At 48.5% G+C, this 19,478-nt stretch overlaps 1 protein-coding gene across 1 annotated transcript in view; it reads left to right on the plus strand.

The window, feature by feature from the left end:
• IPPK (inositol-pentakisphosphate 2-kinase) overlaps positions 1 to 19,478 on the plus strand; it is a 144,721-nt gene that overhangs the window by 45,842 nt on the left and 79,401 nt on the right. The window contains exon 2 of the mRNA XM_063940715.1: positions 13,300 to 13,347. Within this exon, the coding sequence (XP_063796785.1) occupies positions 13,300 to 13,347 (48 nt within the window). The remainder of the gene's footprint in view (positions 1 to 13,299; positions 13,348 to 19,478) is intronic.

A 19,478-nucleotide genomic window follows, 5' to 3' on the forward strand; every position in this document is an offset into this window, starting at 1 on the left:
TGACCTGGCGCAATATCTGTCCAGTTTTTTGTTGAGGCGGGACGCCATCATGTCCACCTTTTTGATTTTTCCCAACGGTTCACAATCATGTGGAAGACTTCTGGGTGAAGTCCCCACTCCCCCCGGGTGGAGGTCGTGTCTGCTGAGGAAGTCTGCTTCCCAGTTGAACACTGCTGACAGTGCTATCACATGATTTTCCGCCCAGCGAAGAATCCTTGCAACTTCCGTCATTGCCCTCCTGCTTCTTGTGCCGCCCTGTCTGTTTACGTGGGCGACTGCCGTGATGTTGTCCGACTGGATCAACACCGGCTGACCCTGAAGCAGAGGCCTTTCCTGACTTAGGGCATTGTAAATGGCCCTTAGTTCCAGGATATTTATGTGAAGTGACGTTTCCATGCTTGACCACAAGCCCTGGAAATTTCTTCCCTGTGTGACTGCTCCCCAGCCTCTCAGGCTGGCATCCGTGGTCACCAGGACCCAGTCCTGAATGCCGAATCTGCGGCCCTCTAGAAGATGAGCACTCTGTAACCACCACAGGAGAGACACCCTTGTCCTTGGAGACAGGGTTATCCGCTGATGCATTTGAAGATGCGATCCGGACCATTTGTCCAGCAGATCCCACTGAAAAGTTCTTGCGTGGAATCTGCCGAATGGAATCGCTTCGTAAGAAGCCACCATTTTTCCCAGGACCCTTTTGATGCACTGACACTTGGCCTGGTTTCAGGAGGTTCCTGACTAGGTCGGATAACTCCCTGGCTTTCTCCTCCGGGAGAAACACCTTTTTCTGTACTGTGTCCAGAATCATCCCTAGGAACAGCAGACGTGTCGTCGGAATCAGCTGCGATTTTGGAATATTTAGAATCCATCCGTGCTGTCGTAGTACTACTTGAGATAGTGCTACTCCGACCTCTAACTGTTCTCGGGACCTTGCCCTTATCAGGAGATCGTCCAAGTAAGGGATAATTAAGACGCCTTTTCTTTGAAGAAGAATCATCATTTCGGCCATTACCTTGGTAAAGACCCGGGGTGCCGTGGACAATCCAAACGGCAGCGTCTGAAACTGATAGTGACAGTTCTGTACCACAAACCTGAGGTACCCTTGGTGAGAAGGGCAAATTGGGACATGGAGGTAAGCATCCTTGATGTCCAGAGACACCATATAGTCCCTTTCTTCCAGGTTCGCTATCACTGCTCTGAGTGATTCCATCTTGAATTTGAACCTTTGTATGTAAGTGTTCAAGGATTTCAGATTTAAAATAGGTCTCACCGAGCCGTCCGGCTTCGGTACCACAAACAGCGTGGAATAATACCCCTTTCCCTGTTGTAGGAGGGGTACCTTGATTATTACCTGCTGGGAATACAGCTTGTGAATGGCTTCCAATACCGCCTCCCTGTCGGAGGGAGACGTTGGTAAAGCAGACTTCAGGAACCGGCGAGGGGGAGACGTCTCGAATTCCAATTTGTACCCCTGAGATACTACCTGCAGGATCCAGGGGTCCACTTGCGAGTGAGCCCACTGCGCGCTGAAATTCTTGAGACGGGCCCCCACCGTGCCTGAGTCCGCTTGTAAGGCCCCAGCGTCATGCTGAGGACTTGGCAGAAGTGGGGGAGGGCTTCTGTTCCTGGGAAGAGGCTGCCTGCTGCAGTCTTTTTCCCCTTCCTCTGCCCAGGGGCAGATATGAGTGGCCTTTTGCCCGCTTGCCCTTATGGGGACTAAAGGACAGCCTGAAAAGACGGTGTCTTTTTCTGCTGAGAGGTGACCTGGGGTAAAAAGGTGGATTTCCCAGCCGTTGCCGTGGCCACCAGGTCCGATAGACCGACCCCAAATAACTCCTCCCCTTTATACGGCAATACTTCCATATGCCGTTTGGAATCCGCATCACCTGACCACTGTCGCGTCCATAACCCTCTTCTGGCAGAAATGGACAGCGCACTTACTCTTGATGCCAGAGTGCAAATATCCCTCTGCGCATATATAGAAATGCATCCTTTAAATGCTCTATAGTCAATAATATATTGTCCCTGTCCAGGGTATTAATATTTTCAGTCAGGGAATCCGACCAAGCCACCCCAGCACTGCACATCCAGGCTGAGGCGATTGCTGGTCGCAGTATAATACCAGTATGTGTGTATATACTTTTTAGGATATTTTCCAGCTTCCTATCAGCTGGTTCCTTGAGGGCGGCCGTATCAGGAGACGGTAACGCCACTTGTTTTGATAAGCGTGTGAGCGCCTTATCTACCCTAGGGGGTGTTTCCCAACGCGCCCTAACCTCTGGCGGGAAAGGGTATAATGCCAATAATTTTTTAGAAATTAGCAGTTTTTTATCGGGGGAAACCCACGCTTCATCACACACCTCATTTAATTCATCTGATTCAGGAAAAACTACGGGTAGTTTTTTCACACCCCACATAATACCCTTTTTTGTAGTATCAGAAATGTTCAAAACCTCCTTCATTGCCGTGATCATGTAACGTGTGGCCCTACTGGAAAATACGTTTGTTTCCTCACCGTCGACACTGGAGTCAGTGTCCGTGTCTGGGTCTGTGTCGACCATCTGAGGTAACGGGCGCTTTAGAGCCCCTGACGGTGTTTGAGACGCCTGTACAGGTATTAACTGATTTGCCGGCTGTCTCATGTCGTCAACAGTCTTTTGTAAAGTGCTGACACTATCACGTAATTCCTTCCATAAGACCATCCAGTCAGGTGTCGACTCCCTAGGGGGTGACATCACTAATACAGGCAATTGCTCCGCCTCCATACCATTTTCCTCCTCATACATGTCGACACAATGTACCGACACACAGCACACACACAGGGAATGCTCTGATAGAGGACAGGACCCCACTAGCCCTTTGGGGAGACAGAGGGAGAGTTTGCCAGCACACACCAGAGCGCTATATATATACAGGGATAACCTTATATAAGTGTTTTTCCCTTATATAGCTGCTGTATAGATTTATCTGCCAAATTAGTGCCCCCCCTCTCTTGTTTTACCCTGTTTCTGTAGTGCAGGACTGCAGGGGAGAGTCAGGGAGCTTCCCTCCAACGGAGCTGTGAGGAAAAAATGGCGCCAGTGTGCTGAGGAGATAGGCTCCGCCCCCTTCTCGGCGGCCTTTCTCCCGCTTTTTTAAGGAAAAATTGTCAGGGGTTAAATGCATCCATATAGCCCAGGAGCTATATGTGATGTATTTTTTGCCATCTAAGGTGTTTTTATTGCGTCTCAGGGCGCCCCCCCCCCCCCAGCGCCCTGCACCCTCAGTGACCGGAGTGTGAAGTGTGCTGAGAGCAATGGCGCACAGCTGCGGTGCTGTGCGCTACCTTATTGAAGACAGGACGTCTTCTGCCGCCGATTTTCCGGACCTCTTCAGTCTTCTGGCTCTGTAAGGGGGCCGGCGGCGCGGCTCTGGGACCCATCCATGGCTGGGCCTGTGATCGTCCCTCTGGAGCTAATGTCCAGTAGCCTAAGAAGCCCAATCCACTCTGCACGCAGGTGAGTTCGCTTCTTCTCCCCTTAGTCCCTCGGTGCAGTGAGCCTGTTGCCAGCAGGTCTCACTGAAAATAAAAAACCTAATTTAAACTTTTACTCTAAGCAGCTCAGGAGAGCCCCTTAGTATGCACCCTTCTCGTTCGGGCACAAAAATCTAACTAACTGAGGCTTGGAGGAGGGTCATAGGGGGAGGAGCCAGTGCACACCAGGTAGTCCAAAAGCTTTTACTATTGTGCCCAGTCTCCTGCGGTGCCGCTATTCCCCATGGTCCTTTCGGAGTCCCCAGCATCCACTAGGACGTCAGAGAAATAGTAATAAGCAAATTCACGAATCATATCCAACTATTTTTGTAACGAACCTTTGATTTTGACATTTGTTCTTTTTTGCTTTATTTGATCATCAATATTCCTTAATCCTAGGCACAACAGTTCCAAACAGCTAAGGGCCCTTTCTACTAATGTATGTATCTGCAATATGTGTTGTCCACTGCTAACCAGGGGAATTGATTGCCTCTGCGATTTAATGCTAATTTGAAACGAACAGTTAATGCACATTTAGTAGATTACCCATTAATCTTCTAAATGAAAGTGCAGTTCTGTGTTCTCCAGTATCACCTGAGCAAGTTGCTGTGAATATTCTGGGTGTAATACGGTTTGCATTCCTAATTCTGTCTGTCTACTAGTCCTGGGAGGCTGAATACTTGGCATTCTTACTGAAAAAACGATCCCAGGGCTAGGCTAACCTCTCTTTCTGGTGAGGGAAAGTATCATCTTTGTGAAGATGGTGGTGTTTGTATGTGGAATGCGAGGCAGGCGGTCAGCCCCACAGCAGCCCTCCTCCCCGCTATGCCGCCAGCCTGTGTCAGGTCTGCAGATCATGTTACTGATTAGCAAGAATTTTCTTTCATCCACCTGTACCAGGTTGTTGTAGGCAGGGGTCACTGACCTTTCCAAAGCCCCTTCAGGGCTGTAAAATAACAAATCCCATTCTAATGTAATGTGTATTCTCTGAAAGAGGCATGGCTAGTTACATGATTTAGCTTCTTAGCACGTACAACACATACATATTACAGCTGTCATAGGAGTGCATTCTGTAATTAGGCTTTCACTGGTGATTACCTAATACAGAGACCGTTGACTGTGTTCTGCTGCAGTGTGGGCCTAGCCCATTTCATGTCATACACGTAACATGTACTCAAGTACCCGTCATGCTTCTCTTCCCTATGTCATGTCATGTGTTGTATCTTATCTGAGAGCTGTGGTCATCGGAAACTAATTCCTTGTGTATTATGTACTGATATACTTAACAATAAACTGATTCTGATTCAGTGCAGATAAATGGAAAAGCAATTTTTTTCCGGGTTTTTTTTTTTTGTGTAAGAATGTTTAAAATCAGCGCTACAAGTATGAACATATCTTAAAACGGTCTGTAACCATTATGGCAGACTTGAGTTAAACAAGAAACCACATTTATAGAGTTTAGGAGTGTGTCAGTAATAACTATGGGTGGTAAAGCATTTCTGTGAGTGGCCAGAGAAGACATGGGCAGGTTTTGTCCCGTGTCTTTCCATCCCCAGAGTATTGGGAGGAATGGGTTATAGAATATACTCACAAAGTTTCCATCCAAACCATACTGCTATTACTTCCTCTTCAGTGCTATAAGCTCTTTCTCTTACGTCCTAGAGGATGCTGGGGACTCCGTAAGGACCATGGGGATAGACTGGCTCCGCAGGAGACATGGGCACTTAAAGAAAGACTTTAGATCTGGTGTGCACTGGCTCCTCCCTCTATGCCCCTCCTCCAGATCTCAGTGGAGACTGGGTGCTTTTCAGAGATCTCTCCTGAGCTTTCTGACAGAAAGTATATTTGTTAGGTTTTTTATTTTCAGGGAGCCTGCTGGCAACAGACTCCCTGCATCGAGGGACTGAGGGGAGAGAAGCAGACCTACTTCTGTGAGTTTCAAGGCTCTGCTTCTTAGGCTACTGGACACCATTAGCTCCAGAGGGAGTCAGAACACAGGTCTCACCCTGGAGTTCGTCCCAGAGCCGCGCCGCCGTCCTCCTCACAGAGCCGGAAGATAGAAGCCGGGTGAGTATGAGAAGAAAAGAAGACTTCAGAGGCGGCAGAAGACTTCATGATCTTCACTGAGGTAACGCACAGCAGAGCAGCTGTGCGCCATTGCTCCCACACACCTCACACACGGCAGTCACTGTAAGGGTGCAGGGCGCAGGGGGGGGGGGGCGCCCTGGGCAGCAATATAAACCTCATTTCTGGCAAAAGAGATCTATATACAGCTAGGCACTGTATATATAAAGAGCCCCCGCCAGTTTTTATTATATTTAAGCGGGACAGAAGCCCGCCTCCGAGGGGGCGGGGCTTCTCCCTCAGCACTCACCAGCGCCATATTCTCCACAGCACAGCTGAGAGGAAGCTCCCCAGACTCTCCCCTGCTTATCCACGGTGAAAGGGGGTTTCAGAGAAGGGGGGGGGGCACATAATTGGCAGCAAATAATAGTATTACAGCGCTATTGGGTAAATTGTGTGTTTTTCCTGGGGTATTAGCGCTGGGTGTGTGCTGGCATACTCTCTCTCTGTCTCTCCAAAGGGCCTTGTGGAGGAACTGTCTGCAGATAAGAGGATTCCCTGAGTGTGTGGTGTGTCGGTACGTGTGTGTCGACATGTCTGAGGTAAAAGGCTCTTCTAAGGAGGAGATGGAGCAAATGTGTGTGTGTGTGTGTGTGTGTGTGGTGTCTCCGTCGACAATGCAGACACCTGACTGGATATGTGGAATTAAGTGCTGAGGTAAATTTATTGCACAAAAGATTAGAGAACAGACAGGGAATCTACCCATGTCTGTCCCTATGTCGCAGGGACCTTCAGAGTCTCAAAACGCCCACTATCCAAAATAATAGACACTGATACCGACAGAGTCTGACTCCAGTGTCGACTACGATGATGCAAAGTTACAGCCAAAACTGGCAGAAAAGTATTCAATATATGATTATTGTAATAAAAGATGTTTTGCATATCACTGATGACCCATCTGTCCCTGACACGAGGGTACACATGTTTAAGGGGAAGAAAGCTGAGATAACATTTCCCCCCTCTCATGAACCAAATGAATTGTGTGAAAAAGAGCGGGAATCTCCAGACAAGAAACTGCAGTTTCACAAAAGAATTCTCATGGCGTATACTTTCCCTGCTAGGGTCAGGATACGATGGGAATCCTCCCCTAGGGTGGACAAGGCGTTGACACGTTTACCCAAAAGGTAGCGCTGACATACCAAGATACAGGTACCCTCAGGGATCCTGCAGATAGCATGCAGAAAAGTACTTTGAAGTCCATTTACATACATTCTGGTACACTACTCAGACCGGCGATTGTGTCGGCAGGGGTTTATAGCGCTGTAGCAGCGTGGACAGATATCTTATCAGCGGAGATTGAAACCCTAGATAAGGATACCATGTTATTGACCCTAGGATATATAAAAGATGCTGTCTTATATATAAGACATGCTCAAAGAGACATTGGTCTACTGGGTTCTAGAGTCAACGCTATGTCGATTTCTGCTAGACGTGTCCTGTGGAACATGCAATGGACAGGTGATGCCGACTAAAAGAGGCATATGGAGGTTTTACCTTACAAGGGTGAGGAATTGTGTGGAGAAGGGCTCTTGGACCTGGTCTCCACAGCTATAGCTGGTAAATCTGATCTTTTGCCTTATATTCCCTCACAGCCTAAGAAAGCACGACATTATCAAATGCAGTCCTTTCGGTCGCAGAAAAACAAGAAAGTACGAGGAGCGTCCTTTCTTACCAGAGGTAAGGGTGCAGGGCACAGCTAGTTCCCAGGAACAGAAGTCCTCCCCGGCCTCTACTAAATCCACCGCATGACGCTGGGGCTCCGCTAAGGGAGTCCGCCCCAGTGGGAGCACGTCTTCGACTCTTCATCTCATCTCATCTCATCACATCTCAGTTCACTCACAGGTGGATCCCTGGGCAATGGAAATTGTTTCTCAGGGTTACAAGCTGGAATTCGAAGAGGTGCCTCCTCGCCGGTTTTCCTTATCGGCCCTACCGGCTTCTCCCCCAGAAAGGGAGATATTAAATACAATTCACACATTGTATCTCCAACAGGTGGTGCTCAAGGTTCCCCTCCTTCAACAAGGAAGGGGTTATTACTCAACCTTGGCTGTAGTCCCGAAACCGGACGGTTCGGTCAGACCTATTTTAACATTAAAATCTCAGAACCTATACTTGAAAAGGTTCAAATTCAAGGTGGAATCGCTCAGAGCGATCATCGCCAGCCTGGAAGGGGGGGATTTTATGGTGTATCTAGACATAAAGGCTGCATACCTTCATGTTCCCATTTATCCACCCCATCAGGCGTACCTGAGAATTACGGTACAGTATTGTCATTACCAATTTCAGGGTAATTGGCGGAAATGATGGTGCTCCTATGCAAGCAAGGAGTCACAATTATCCCATACTTGGACGATCTCCTAATAAGGGCGAGATCAAAAGAGCAGTTATTGAACAGCATGTCACATTCGCTGAAGGTGTCACAGCAAATCGGCTGGATTCTCAATATCCCGAAATCACAGTTGGTTCCTATGACTCGTCTGCCCTTCTTGGGTATGATTCTGAATACGGACCAGAAATGGGTTTATCTTCCGATAGAGAAGGCCCAGGAACTAATGACTCTGGTAAAAAAACCTATTAAAGCCAAAACAGGTGTCAGTGCATCACTGCACTCGGATCCTGGGAAAGATGGTGGCATCTTACGGGGCCATTCCCTTCGGCAGGTTCCATGCGAGGACTTTCCAATGGGATCTTCGGAACAAGTGGTCCGGATCACATCTACAGATGCATCAGTTAATCACCCTGTCCCCTAGGGCCAGGGTGTCTCTCCTATGGTGGCTGCAGAGTGCTCACCTTCTGCAGGGTCGCAGGTTCGCCATCCAGGACTGGATTCTGATAGCCACAGACGCGAGCCTCCGAGGTGGGGGAGCAGTCACACAGGGAAGAAACTTCCAAGGTCTTTGGGTCAAGTCAAAAAACTTGTATTCAAGTCCACATCCTGGAGCTGAGGGCCATATACAACGCCCTTCGGCAAGCGGAAACATTGCTTTGCGACCTACCGGTTCTGATCCAGTCAGACAACATCACCGCAGTGGCTCATGTAAACCGCCAAGGCGGCACAAAGAGCAGAGTGGAAATGGCAGAAGCCACCAGGATTCTCCGCTGGGCGGAAAATCATGTAAGCGCATTTTCAGCAGTTCATTCCGGGAGTGGACAACTGAGAAGCAGACTTCCTCAGCAAACACGACCTGCATCCAAGAGAGGACTTCTATAGGAAGCCTTCGCACAGATTGCAAGTCAGTGGGAACTGCCACAGATAGACATGATGGCGTCCCGCCTCAACAAGAAGCTACAGAGGTATTGCACCAGGTCAAGAGACCCTCAGGCAGTAGCTGTAGATGCCCTAGTGACACCGTGGGTGTTCCAGTCGGTCTATGTTTTTCCCCCTCTTCCTCTCATACCCAAGGTGTTGAGAATGGTAGGGAGAGGAATGAGAACAATCCTCATTGTTCCAGATTGGCCACGAAGGACCTGGTATCCGGATCTGCAGGAAATGCCAACAGAAGATCAGTGGCTTCTTCCTCTAAGACAGGACCGGTTGCAACAGGGGCCATGTCTATTCCAAGACTTACCGCGGCTGCGTTGAACGGCATGGCGGTTGAACGCCGGATCCTAGCGGATAAGGGTATTCCGGATGAGGTCATTCCTACGCTAATAAAGGCTAGGAAGGACATGACATCTAAACATTATCACCGTATATGGCGAAAATATGTTTCTTGGTGTGAGGCCAGGAATGCTCCTACGGAAGAATTCCATCTGTGCCGTTTCCTTCACTTCCTGCAAACTGGAGTGAATTTCGGCCTAAAATTAGGATCTATTAAGGTTCCGATTTCGGCCTTATCCATTTTCTTTCAAAAGGAATTGGCCTCCCTCCCTGAAGTACAAACTTTTGTGAACGATTACTGCATATTCAGCCTCCTTTTGTACCTCCGGTGACGCCTTGGGACCTTAACGTGGTGTTAAGTTTCATTAAGTCACACTGGTTTGAACCACTTAAAACGGTGGAGTTGAAAAATCTCACTTGGAAGGTGGTCATGTTATTAGCCTTGGCTTCGGCTAGGCGAGTGTCGGAATTAGGGGCATTTATGTGATAAAGCCGCTATCTTGTTTTCCATATGGATAGAGCGGAATTGCGAACCCGTCCTCAATTCCTGCCAAAAGTTGTTTCATCCTTTCATATGAACTATTGTGGTGCCTGTGGCTACGCGTGATTTGGAGGATCCCGAGTCCCTTGATGTGGTCAGGGCTTTGAAAATTTACGTGGCCAGATCGGCTACAGTCAGAAAAACAGAAGCACTGTTTGTCATGTATGCAACCAACAAGATTGGTGCCCCTGCTTCAAAGTAGACTATTGCTCGCTGGATCTGTAACACGATTCAGCAGGCGCATTCTACGGCGGGATTGCCGTTACCTAAATCTGTCAAGACCCATTCCACTAGGAAGGTGGGCTCTTCTTGGGCGGCTGCCAGAGGGGTCTCGGCGAGCTACTTCTTGGTCGGGTTCAAACTCCTTTGCAAAGTTCTATAAGTTTGATACCCTGGCTGAGGAGGACCTCCTGTTTGCTCAATCGGTGCTGCAGAGTCATCCGCACTCTCCCGCCCGTTTGGGAGCTTTGGTATAATCCCCATGGTCCTTACGGAGTCCCCAGCATCCTCTAGGACGTAAGAGAAAATAAGATTTGAAACCTACCGGTAAATCTTTTTCTCGTAGTCCGTAGAGGATGCTGGGCGCCCTTCCCAAGTGCGGACTACTTCTGCAAGACTTGTATATAGTTATTGCTTAAATAAGGGTTATGTTATAGTCTCATCGGTCTTGGACTGATGCTATGTCGTTTTCATACTGTTAACTGGATAGTATATCACAAGTTATACGGTGTGATTGGTGTGGCTGGTATGAATCTTGCCCTTGGATTAACAAAAATCCTTTCCTCGTACTGTCGTCTCCTCTGGGCACAGTTTCTCTAACTGAGGACTGGAGGAGGGGCATAGAGGAAGGAGCCAGTGCACACCAGATCTAAATTCTCTTTCTTAAAGTGCCCATGTCTCCTGCGGAGCCCGTCTATCGCCATGGTCCCCAGCATCCTCTACGGACTACGATAAAAAGATTTACCGGTAGGTTTAAAATCTTATTTTTATGCTGGCCATACACTAGGACGATTTTCCGTGCGAATGCAAGATTTCGACGCCTTGTACGATGCATCGTGTGCACATTGTGCATTTTTGGGGTATGATTATGATGCTTGGTCCCACGTGTCGAACGTCGCATTGTCTGATCATGTTTGCTGCACATATGATCAGGTGGTCTGGGTAGCGGTGTATTAAAGGTAGGACGATCATAAGGTACAAAGTCTGATCTTCCGATATCGTACATCGGGGAGCTGCAGGGGGAACTTGGAGACGGGTCGTATCTAATTCTGGTCGGCCTGATGTATAGCAGCTTTACTCTCTAATTCTGCTAATACAGATCTCCCAACTTAGCTGATCCAGGAATCAGGTGACTGGGAGAGTCTGCTACATGCTGTGCGTCATGCGCACACCCAATGGGAGGGGGGGCATAGTCATGTCCACTTCTTCCCCTCACCTCATTGGTTGTCTGTCTAGCATACTTTCCTACTTTCCTGGAATGTAAGGGAGACTCTTGACTTTCTGGGGGTCTCTCCTGCATTTGGACAGTAGTACAACCTTCCATATGGTTAGGTCTAAAACCAAGTTGGAGAAGAGACCTCTGACGTCACCAGGGGAGGAGCCATGCCGAACAGAGTACCCGAAATGTACCCTCGCTCCGCTCGCCACCAGGTTACTAAAGGGAGTAGTTGATGGTGTGGATAGTAGAAAAACTATCCTGCTTGCCTAGCTCCTCCTCCTGGTGTTGTGGTCCCTCCCCCTGATGCCAGAGTTCTTTTTTCCAACTTGATTCTAGCATCTACCCCTCCCACATGCCACCCACTTCCTGAGTGCAGTAGGTGGTCCTTCATTATGCAGTTCCCATTGAATCTCATCTTCATGGCCCCATTCTTTACAGTGCTGCAAATGACTGTTTTCTAGAGCAGTGGCTGTGCAACATGGATGCAGTGTAAATTTGTATTTGTGCCTAGTCTATATGGATATTACTTTGTCCTGGTGTAGATTATGTCCATGTGTTTGATTTTGTTCTTATTTGGGTGTTTAGGTGCTATTTACTTAATGATTATAATTAATAATTATTTATTATATAGGTGTCTTTTGTTGTGTGTGTGGGGGGGGGGAGCATGTTGTAGCTTATGTGACTCTAACCTATATTGTACTGTCTGCGATTATTGCCTTTGTGTATCCTTGTGCTATGCTCAGGTGAATTGTTTTGGTTCAGTCATTGCTATCTAGCAGTTTCACAGAGAATATTGAAGGGTTAAGTTTATTGAGGGTAAGGTTTGGGCTGTTAGTCTTAGGATAGTAGCCCATGCTAGGAATGATTACCCGTTAGCATTTTTATTCCTAATGCTGGGCATATGCGCTACGATTATCTGGCCGATTAGCTAGATAATTGCAGAGTTTATGTGGGCGACCAAGACGAAAATATCGATTGGTCAGACATGCCGGATTGTCTAGCATGTCTGTCTGATTTGTTATTGTGTAAGTGTCATATCTGCTGCATCGGGCAGTGTGTACCCAACAGTGGACGACCGGACATTTCCCCTGTTTCTTCACGAGAACGTTCATATCGTTCAGTTAGATCTTTAGGTGTGTAGGGCACTTAACAGGCATTTATCTGTACGTGTATGCCCACCATAATCCTTAAAGAATAACTTTTGATTACACTTGGACAAATAAAGGTAATTGAGGTATGGAGACCTTTATACCAGCAATGTTTATTTTTAATTCTTTATTGGTCTATAAACACGTTTTATTGACGATATTGAACCCATTTCTTATGAAGGTGCAAACGGCAAAAATCCTTCCAGTTGATGCTTTAGTTTTTTAAATTGAAATTCAACCCTTACTACAAAGTACACTTCTCTTGTACCCTGACCTGTTTCTTGTGGCCAGAGGCCTTCCTTGGCTAAGGCTGCTCAGAGTGCTCTGGTCACCTGTGTAAAGCATAGGTAGCCATCTTTTGATTCATGAGACTATGGCTTATCTGCTAACTAGGACCCAGTGACCTAGATGAGGCGCAAAATCACGATGTTCTATTGTATTTATAGACATTGTTTTATCACTGAGCATTTGCTGAGGAATTTGTCCTGGATAACTCAGTCACTTGTCAGACAGACGTGAGTTTGGAAGGTCTTGTATTGACCCGCCGAGTAGAAAACGTATGTGGCCAGTTTTACACGGAATAGCAACCATCTTCATCACTGTAGGCCAGTAGTGATTTGCAGGAACTTACATATATTACAGCCTGGGTACGCCGGCGAAGATAGTAGACATGCACTTTATGTGACAGACAGATGGACAGGGACTCCTTACTTGGTCAGGGAGGGTGAGAAGTGTTTCACATGGTGGCTGTTTGGAACAGGAGGCGACAGAATGCATCTTAATGGAGAATGGCATCCATGTACCAGGCAGGACTTGTTTGCTCTCCTGTGCTGTATAACTGTTGTAAAACAAGACGTTAATGTTTCCTGTTAATAATACGCTTTTTATGCTTCTCCTTCTACCATATTGTAACACCAACCTTTATTTGTGTTCTAGAGATGCGTGGTCCTACGATTCCTGAAGTTTCTTCCAAACAGAAGTCTGGTAAGAAACCTTTTACTATTGCATATATAGCTCTTAGACTTTTTACGGAACAAACTTAAAGCGTTTTTGGACTGAATTTAATAATAGAGCAATGAAAAATATTTTGGTTTGCTGCAACTATTGTGCTTTTCTGATGCTTACATGAGGAATATGTAGAAAAAGGGGGGGACCTGGACTGCACATCCTATTACTAAAGATATCAAGAGGTGCTATCATGCTGAGGTTTCTAATACTATGCTGGGGGAAGAGAGATGCAGATGCACACTCTTAGCACTAAGAATACTGATAGTAAAAATAATTGAAATAAACCCTCATAATTGAAATGGAGTATAATTGAAGTTCTTAGCACACATTTGCGCAAATATGCGGGCCCATGTACCGCTGCCAGGTGACTTCATCACATGGGTCCCTAACATCCCTAATACTATCACATTCTATAAATCTATTCAGGACTTACCTCTAAATAGGGCCTTATCGAAGTGTGATCTGAAATGCAGGAACCCAGCTAATTAAAACACCTGAGGGTGAATGGGAGGAGTGCCAATGCCAGAGGAAGGAAGCCTTGCCTTCCAGTGTACAATATATACACAAATATAGTGGAAAAAGGGGGGGATCTGGATTGCACATCCTATTACTAAAGATATCAAGAGGTGCTATCATGCTGAGGCTTCTAATACTATGCTGGAGGAAGAGAAATGCAGATGCACACTCTAAGCACTAAGAACACTGATCGTAAAAATAATTTAAATAAACTCTCACAATTAACATGGAGTATAATTGAGGAATATGTAGTAAGTGTAGACACTTGTGCTCAATGGCGGCTCTATGCTGTACGGCTTTATGTACGGTTCTGTAGTTTACTGCGTAACATAGGTACTTGGTTTTTCTTTTTTTTTTTGAAATTCTTTATTTTTGCGTGGTCAGGTACATAAAGAAGGCATTCTAGGAGTACAAGGGACATATGGCCAACATAGCCAGTGTCCAAAATAGACCACAGTTTTCCAGTGAGTAACAGGGTTAATTGGTATGGGAAAAACAATCAAGTTCAAACATGGGAATCGGGGGGGGGGGGGAGAAGAGAAACAGGGGGGGGGGGGAAATAACCACATTTGTAACCATACATAATATAAGTCTTGAGAACAGGACGGTCATAATAGGGGGGGGAGGAAACGGAGAAGAGACACGGACAGAGAGGGTAATAGGAGGAAGAGATAATTGAGAAAGATAGGAGATGAGATAAGGAGGAATGTCAAAGGGAGAAGTAAGTGGGTGCCCATGGGTCTACGGGAGGAGCTGGAGCAGGTGGAGGGAGCCGGCTAACCACGTTCAGCGGCGAGCCAGGGAGCCCAGACCTGCTCGAAGACGTGGCCCCGGTCGTGGAGGTAATAGGTTATCTTTTCCATTGAGGCGATGTGCCAGATTTTAGCTTTGAGGGATAGTAGGGAGGGTGGTAAGGGGTTCTTCCAGTTGAGGGCGATCAGTGATTTAGCTGCGGCTAGAATGTGTGAGGTCAGCTTTTGGGAGAATTTATTGAGGAGTGGGGGGGGATAACACAGTAAGGAGACCCAAGGGTCTTTCATTACAGGGGATTCTAGAAGTGAGTTGAGGAGGGAGTGGACCAGATCCCAGAAGGGGACGATAACCGGGCAGGTCCACCATATGTGGAGCATAGTACCTCTCTCCCCACAGTTCCTCCAGCAGGCTGGAGAGGAGGACGGGAAAAATTTGTTAAGACGGTCGGGGGTATAGTACCAGCGGTAATAAACTTTGTAGGCCGTTTCCTTAAAGGCGGTGGCAATAGAGCTTTTAGCAATCCCTAGTCTCATGTCCTCCCAATCCTGAGTTTCAGGTGGGGGCCCGAGGTCCCGTTCCCATGCAAGTTCATGGGGCCGGGATAGGGGCAGGGAAAAATCCAGTAGGAGAGAGTAAAGTTGGGAGATTGTGCCTTTGGAGGAGTGGGAGTTGACACATAGGGATTCAAAGGGAGTAAGGGCACGGAGTAAGGCGGTGGAAGGGAGGGAGGTTAAAAAGTGGCGTATTTGTAAGAATTGAAAGGGGTTGAGTGGCTGTGAGGGGGTTTTCTGCTGGAGGTCCGGGAGGGACAGCCATTGGCCTCGATCGGCAAAGTCGATTGGGAATTTAAGGCCCAGAGTTATCCACGTCCGGGATCTCGTAGCTGAGAGTCCGGAGGGAAACATGGGGTTCTGCCAGATGGGGGTTAAGGGTGAGGGTGTAGTAGTGAGACCCCACTTCAGAGAGAGGGTGTCCCAGGTTTTGAGGTTGAATTTGATGGTGGGAAGAAGTTTAGAGGTTGGGGGTCGAGAGGCAGAGGGGAGTCCCCATAGGGGGGTCAGATCTGGGATGCCAATGAAGGCTGCTTCGATGTCCAGCCAAGAAACCGATCCTGGAGGAGCGTAGGAAGTGACAATGTGGGATAAGTGGGAGGCGAGGTAGTATAATTTGACATCGGGAAGTCCTCTGCCTCCCATGGAGGTTGCTCTTTTCAGGGTGTTGGCAGCAATGCGGGGAGGTCTGTGGTTCCAAATAAAGCGCACAAGGGCTCGTTGGATATTGCGGAGGAAGGGGGCCGGGACCGCCACAGGGAGAGTCTGGAAAAGGTAGAGCCATTTGGGGATTATGGTCATTTTAACTGCTATGATCCTGCCCAGCCATGAGATGAAGAGACTGTTCCAAGAGGTCAGGTCGGCTAGTGTGTTGGTAAGAAGGGGTGGGAAGTTTTCCCGGAAGAGGGAGTCGTAACGCGGGGTTAGGTATATCCCTAGGTATTTTATCTTTGAGGGTTGCCATTTAAATTTAAAATTGGTGCGAAGGGACTCCGCCTGGTGTTGGGGGATATGTAGCATCATGGCCTCAGATTTGGAGTAGTTGATCTTGTAGCCTGAGATGAGGCTATAGGCTTGTAGAACCGAGAATAGGTTTGGGAGTGAAATAAGGGGCTGGGTCAGGGAGAGTAGGATGTCATCTGCGAAGAGGGAGATTTTGGGATCTGTGGGGCCTACCTTTATTCCGTGTATATCTGGATGTGTTCTAATTTGAGAGGCAAGGGGTTCTATAATAAGGGCAAATATTAGGGGGGAGAGGGGGCAGCCCTGACGTGTGCCATTGGAGATGCTAAGTGGGGCGGATGGGGTACCATTGATAAGGACGGTGGCCGAGGGGGTGGAGTATAATGCTAGGATGCTGGTGAGGAAGCCACCGGACAAGCCATAGGCCTCCAAGGTGGGTCTCAAGAAGTCCCAGGAGATCCGGTCAAATGCTTTTTCGGCATCTAAGGAAAGCATGATCGTGGGGCATCTCCTGGAATTAGAGATATGTATAAGGTCAATGGCACGTCTGGTGTTGTCTCTTGCCTGGCGGCCCGGGATAAAGCCTACTTGGTCGTAGTGAACAAGGGAAGGGAGGTATGGGTTAAGACGGTTGGCCAGGATCTTAGCGAAGATTTTCAGGTCTAGGTTCAGGAGGGATATGGGGCGATAGCTTGCGCAATTAAGGGGGTCCTTGCCTTCTTTGGGGATCACCACAATTCTAGCCTCTAGCATCTCAGGGGGAAAAGGGTCGCCTTGGACAATCCCGTTGAAGAGAGAGTGTAGGTGGGGGGAGAGAAGGGCAGAGAATTTCTTGTAGTAGAGAGCGGTGAACCCATCTGGGCCCGGAGATTTGCCGGTTTTTTGCATGAGTATAGTCTGGGTGATTTCTTCCACCGTAATCTCACCGTTGAGAAGGTCCAAGGCGTCCGGGGGTAGTCTGGGTAGTTTAGAAGCAGAGAGAAAGTGGGAGATAAGGTCGGATCGAGGTTGGGGGGAAGAGCCCGGTGGAGGGGGCGGAAGGTTGTATAGGTCGGTGTAGTAGGATTGGAAGGCAGCTCTAATGGCTGTGGGGTCCTGAATAAGTTGGTTGAGAGAGTTTCTGATAGTGACAATGTTGGTTTTGGCTCTTGTGGAGCGGAGTCGAGCCGCCAGGATCCTGTCCGCCTTGTCACCCTTCTCATAAAAGGACTGGCGAAGCCACTTAAGGCGCTTGGCCACCCGTGTAGTAAGAAGAAGATCGAGTTCCGCTTTAATGGTGCGAAGTTTGGACAAGACCGCCTGGTCGGAAGACGCCTTGTGTTGGGTCTCAAGTGCATGGAGTTTAATGGAGAGCCTGTTGTATTGGGAAAGGGATTGCTTTTTAGCTTTTGAGGCTAGGCTGATGAGGTGTCCTCGAAGGACAGCCTTGTGCGCCAGCCAGAGGGTGGGTCTAGAAATATCGGGGGAGTCATTTAAGGTGAAATAATCAGAGATTTTGTCTTGGAGATGGGACTTTGTCTCAGGGTTGTGTAGGAGGGAATCGTTGAGGCGCCATGTCATAGGGCGAGGACGGGAAGCCAGACCTGCGAGGTCGCAGGAGATGGGGGCGTGGTCGGACCAGATCAGTGGGTGGATATGGGCATCGCGGAGGTTCAAAGCAAGATCATGACTGAGCAGGACCATATCAATGCGGGAGTAGGAGTTATGCGGGGCAGAGTAGAAGGTGTAGTCGCGGGCAGAGGGGTCTTTTATCCTCCAGGAGTCGTAGAGAAGTTGGGATCGCATGAGTCGGAGGAGGGATCTAGAGCGAAGGGAGTCTGACGGGGAAGGAGTAGGGGGAAAGGTAGAGCGGTCTAGCTGTGGATTGAGAACGGAGTTGAAGTCACCTGCAAGTATAAGGTCGCCCTGTCGGACTCGAGTGAGGAGATTATCTATCCTTGTAAAAAACCGTTCCTGTCGCTGATTAGGGGCGTAAACGTTAACCAGGGTGCATATATTATTGTTGAGTTTACCCACTAGGACAAGGAATCGGCCGTCTTTGTCAGCATGAGAGTCTAGGAGTTCAAAAGACAGGTGGCGGGCAATTAAGATCGCTACTCCACGTTTTTTGGCTAGGTGATCGCAGGCATGAAAGGAAACGGGAAATGGTTTACATTGCAGGGTAGGGTGAGATTCGTGCACGAAGTGAGTTTCCTGTAGGAAAATCAAATCGCCTCTATGGTGTTTAAGGGAGGCAAATAGCTTGCCTCTCTTTTGAGGGCTGTTCAAGCCCTTCACATTATGGGAGAGTACCCGGAGACCCATGGGCAGGCAGCAGTGAGGTGGTCGGATTTGAAAGGGCGGGAGTGGTTGGGGGTGGAGAAGGGGGAGGGGGAGACAGATCGAAGATATATGAAATGAGAGAGAGTGTGGTCAGAGGAGGGGTGGTAGGGGAAGAGGACCGGAGGGGGTGGGGGGGTGGTTGGTCGTCTGGCGGAGGAGGCCAGGACCGGTAAAGCTGACAAGGGGAAGGAATACTAGGCGTTGGGGAAGCACCTAGGTCAGCGGTAGGGCCCGGGGCCCTGTGGGGGCGCGGCATGGGGCCCCGATCGCGGGTCACGAGCCGCTCGGGGAAAGACAGGAGGCAAGCCTCCCCTGGGGGTACCTGAGGGAGAGAGCTGGAGAGAAGACAGGAAGAGATGATAGCCGGAGCGCCCGCCCCAAGGGGCGGAGAATAGGAGGAGGGGGAGGAGGGGAAAGAGTGGGTCAAGTATCTGCATGGGAACATATCAAGAGAGTAACTTTTGAATATGTGGGCAGTTAGACATTTAAACTACCAAACGATGTAACATTTCAATAGAGGATAACAACAATATTATTGTGAAGCAACCGAGGGGTCAGGAGGTAAGGTCACTAAGAACCTAAGGTAATGTAGCACTTCAGGTGGGGGGGTACGACCAGAAGTGATCGTCCCAATTCAATGTAGGGTGCTGTAGCGTAGAGAGGTGAGAGTTCTCAGGGCACTGGAGGTGGGGCCTGGGAGGCCCCGGAGGACGGCACCGTGAACCACTCAGAACGAGGAGACCGAAGTGAATCTCGCTGTGTCCGTGGTGGGAGGCGTGGAGAGTGGACATCTTGGTCAGGAACGGGGATGCCCAGTTTGGAGAGGAGTGTTTGGGCCTCAGGTTGGTCTCTAGCTGTGAGGAGCTTCCCTTGGTGCCACACTAAGATCCGGAAAGGGAAACCCCAACGGTACTTCACGTTGTGACGGGAGAGCAGGGAAGTGATGGGTTTGAAGTCCCTGCGTTTAGCTAAGGTTAGCGGGGATAAATCCTGAAAAATCTG

This window comes from Pseudophryne corroboree, chromosome 9 (assembly GCF_028390025.1).
Source record: "Pseudophryne corroboree isolate aPseCor3 chromosome 9, aPseCor3.hap2, whole genome shotgun sequence".
Lineage (NCBI taxonomy): Eukaryota > Metazoa > Chordata > Amphibia > Anura > Myobatrachidae > Pseudophryne > Pseudophryne corroboree.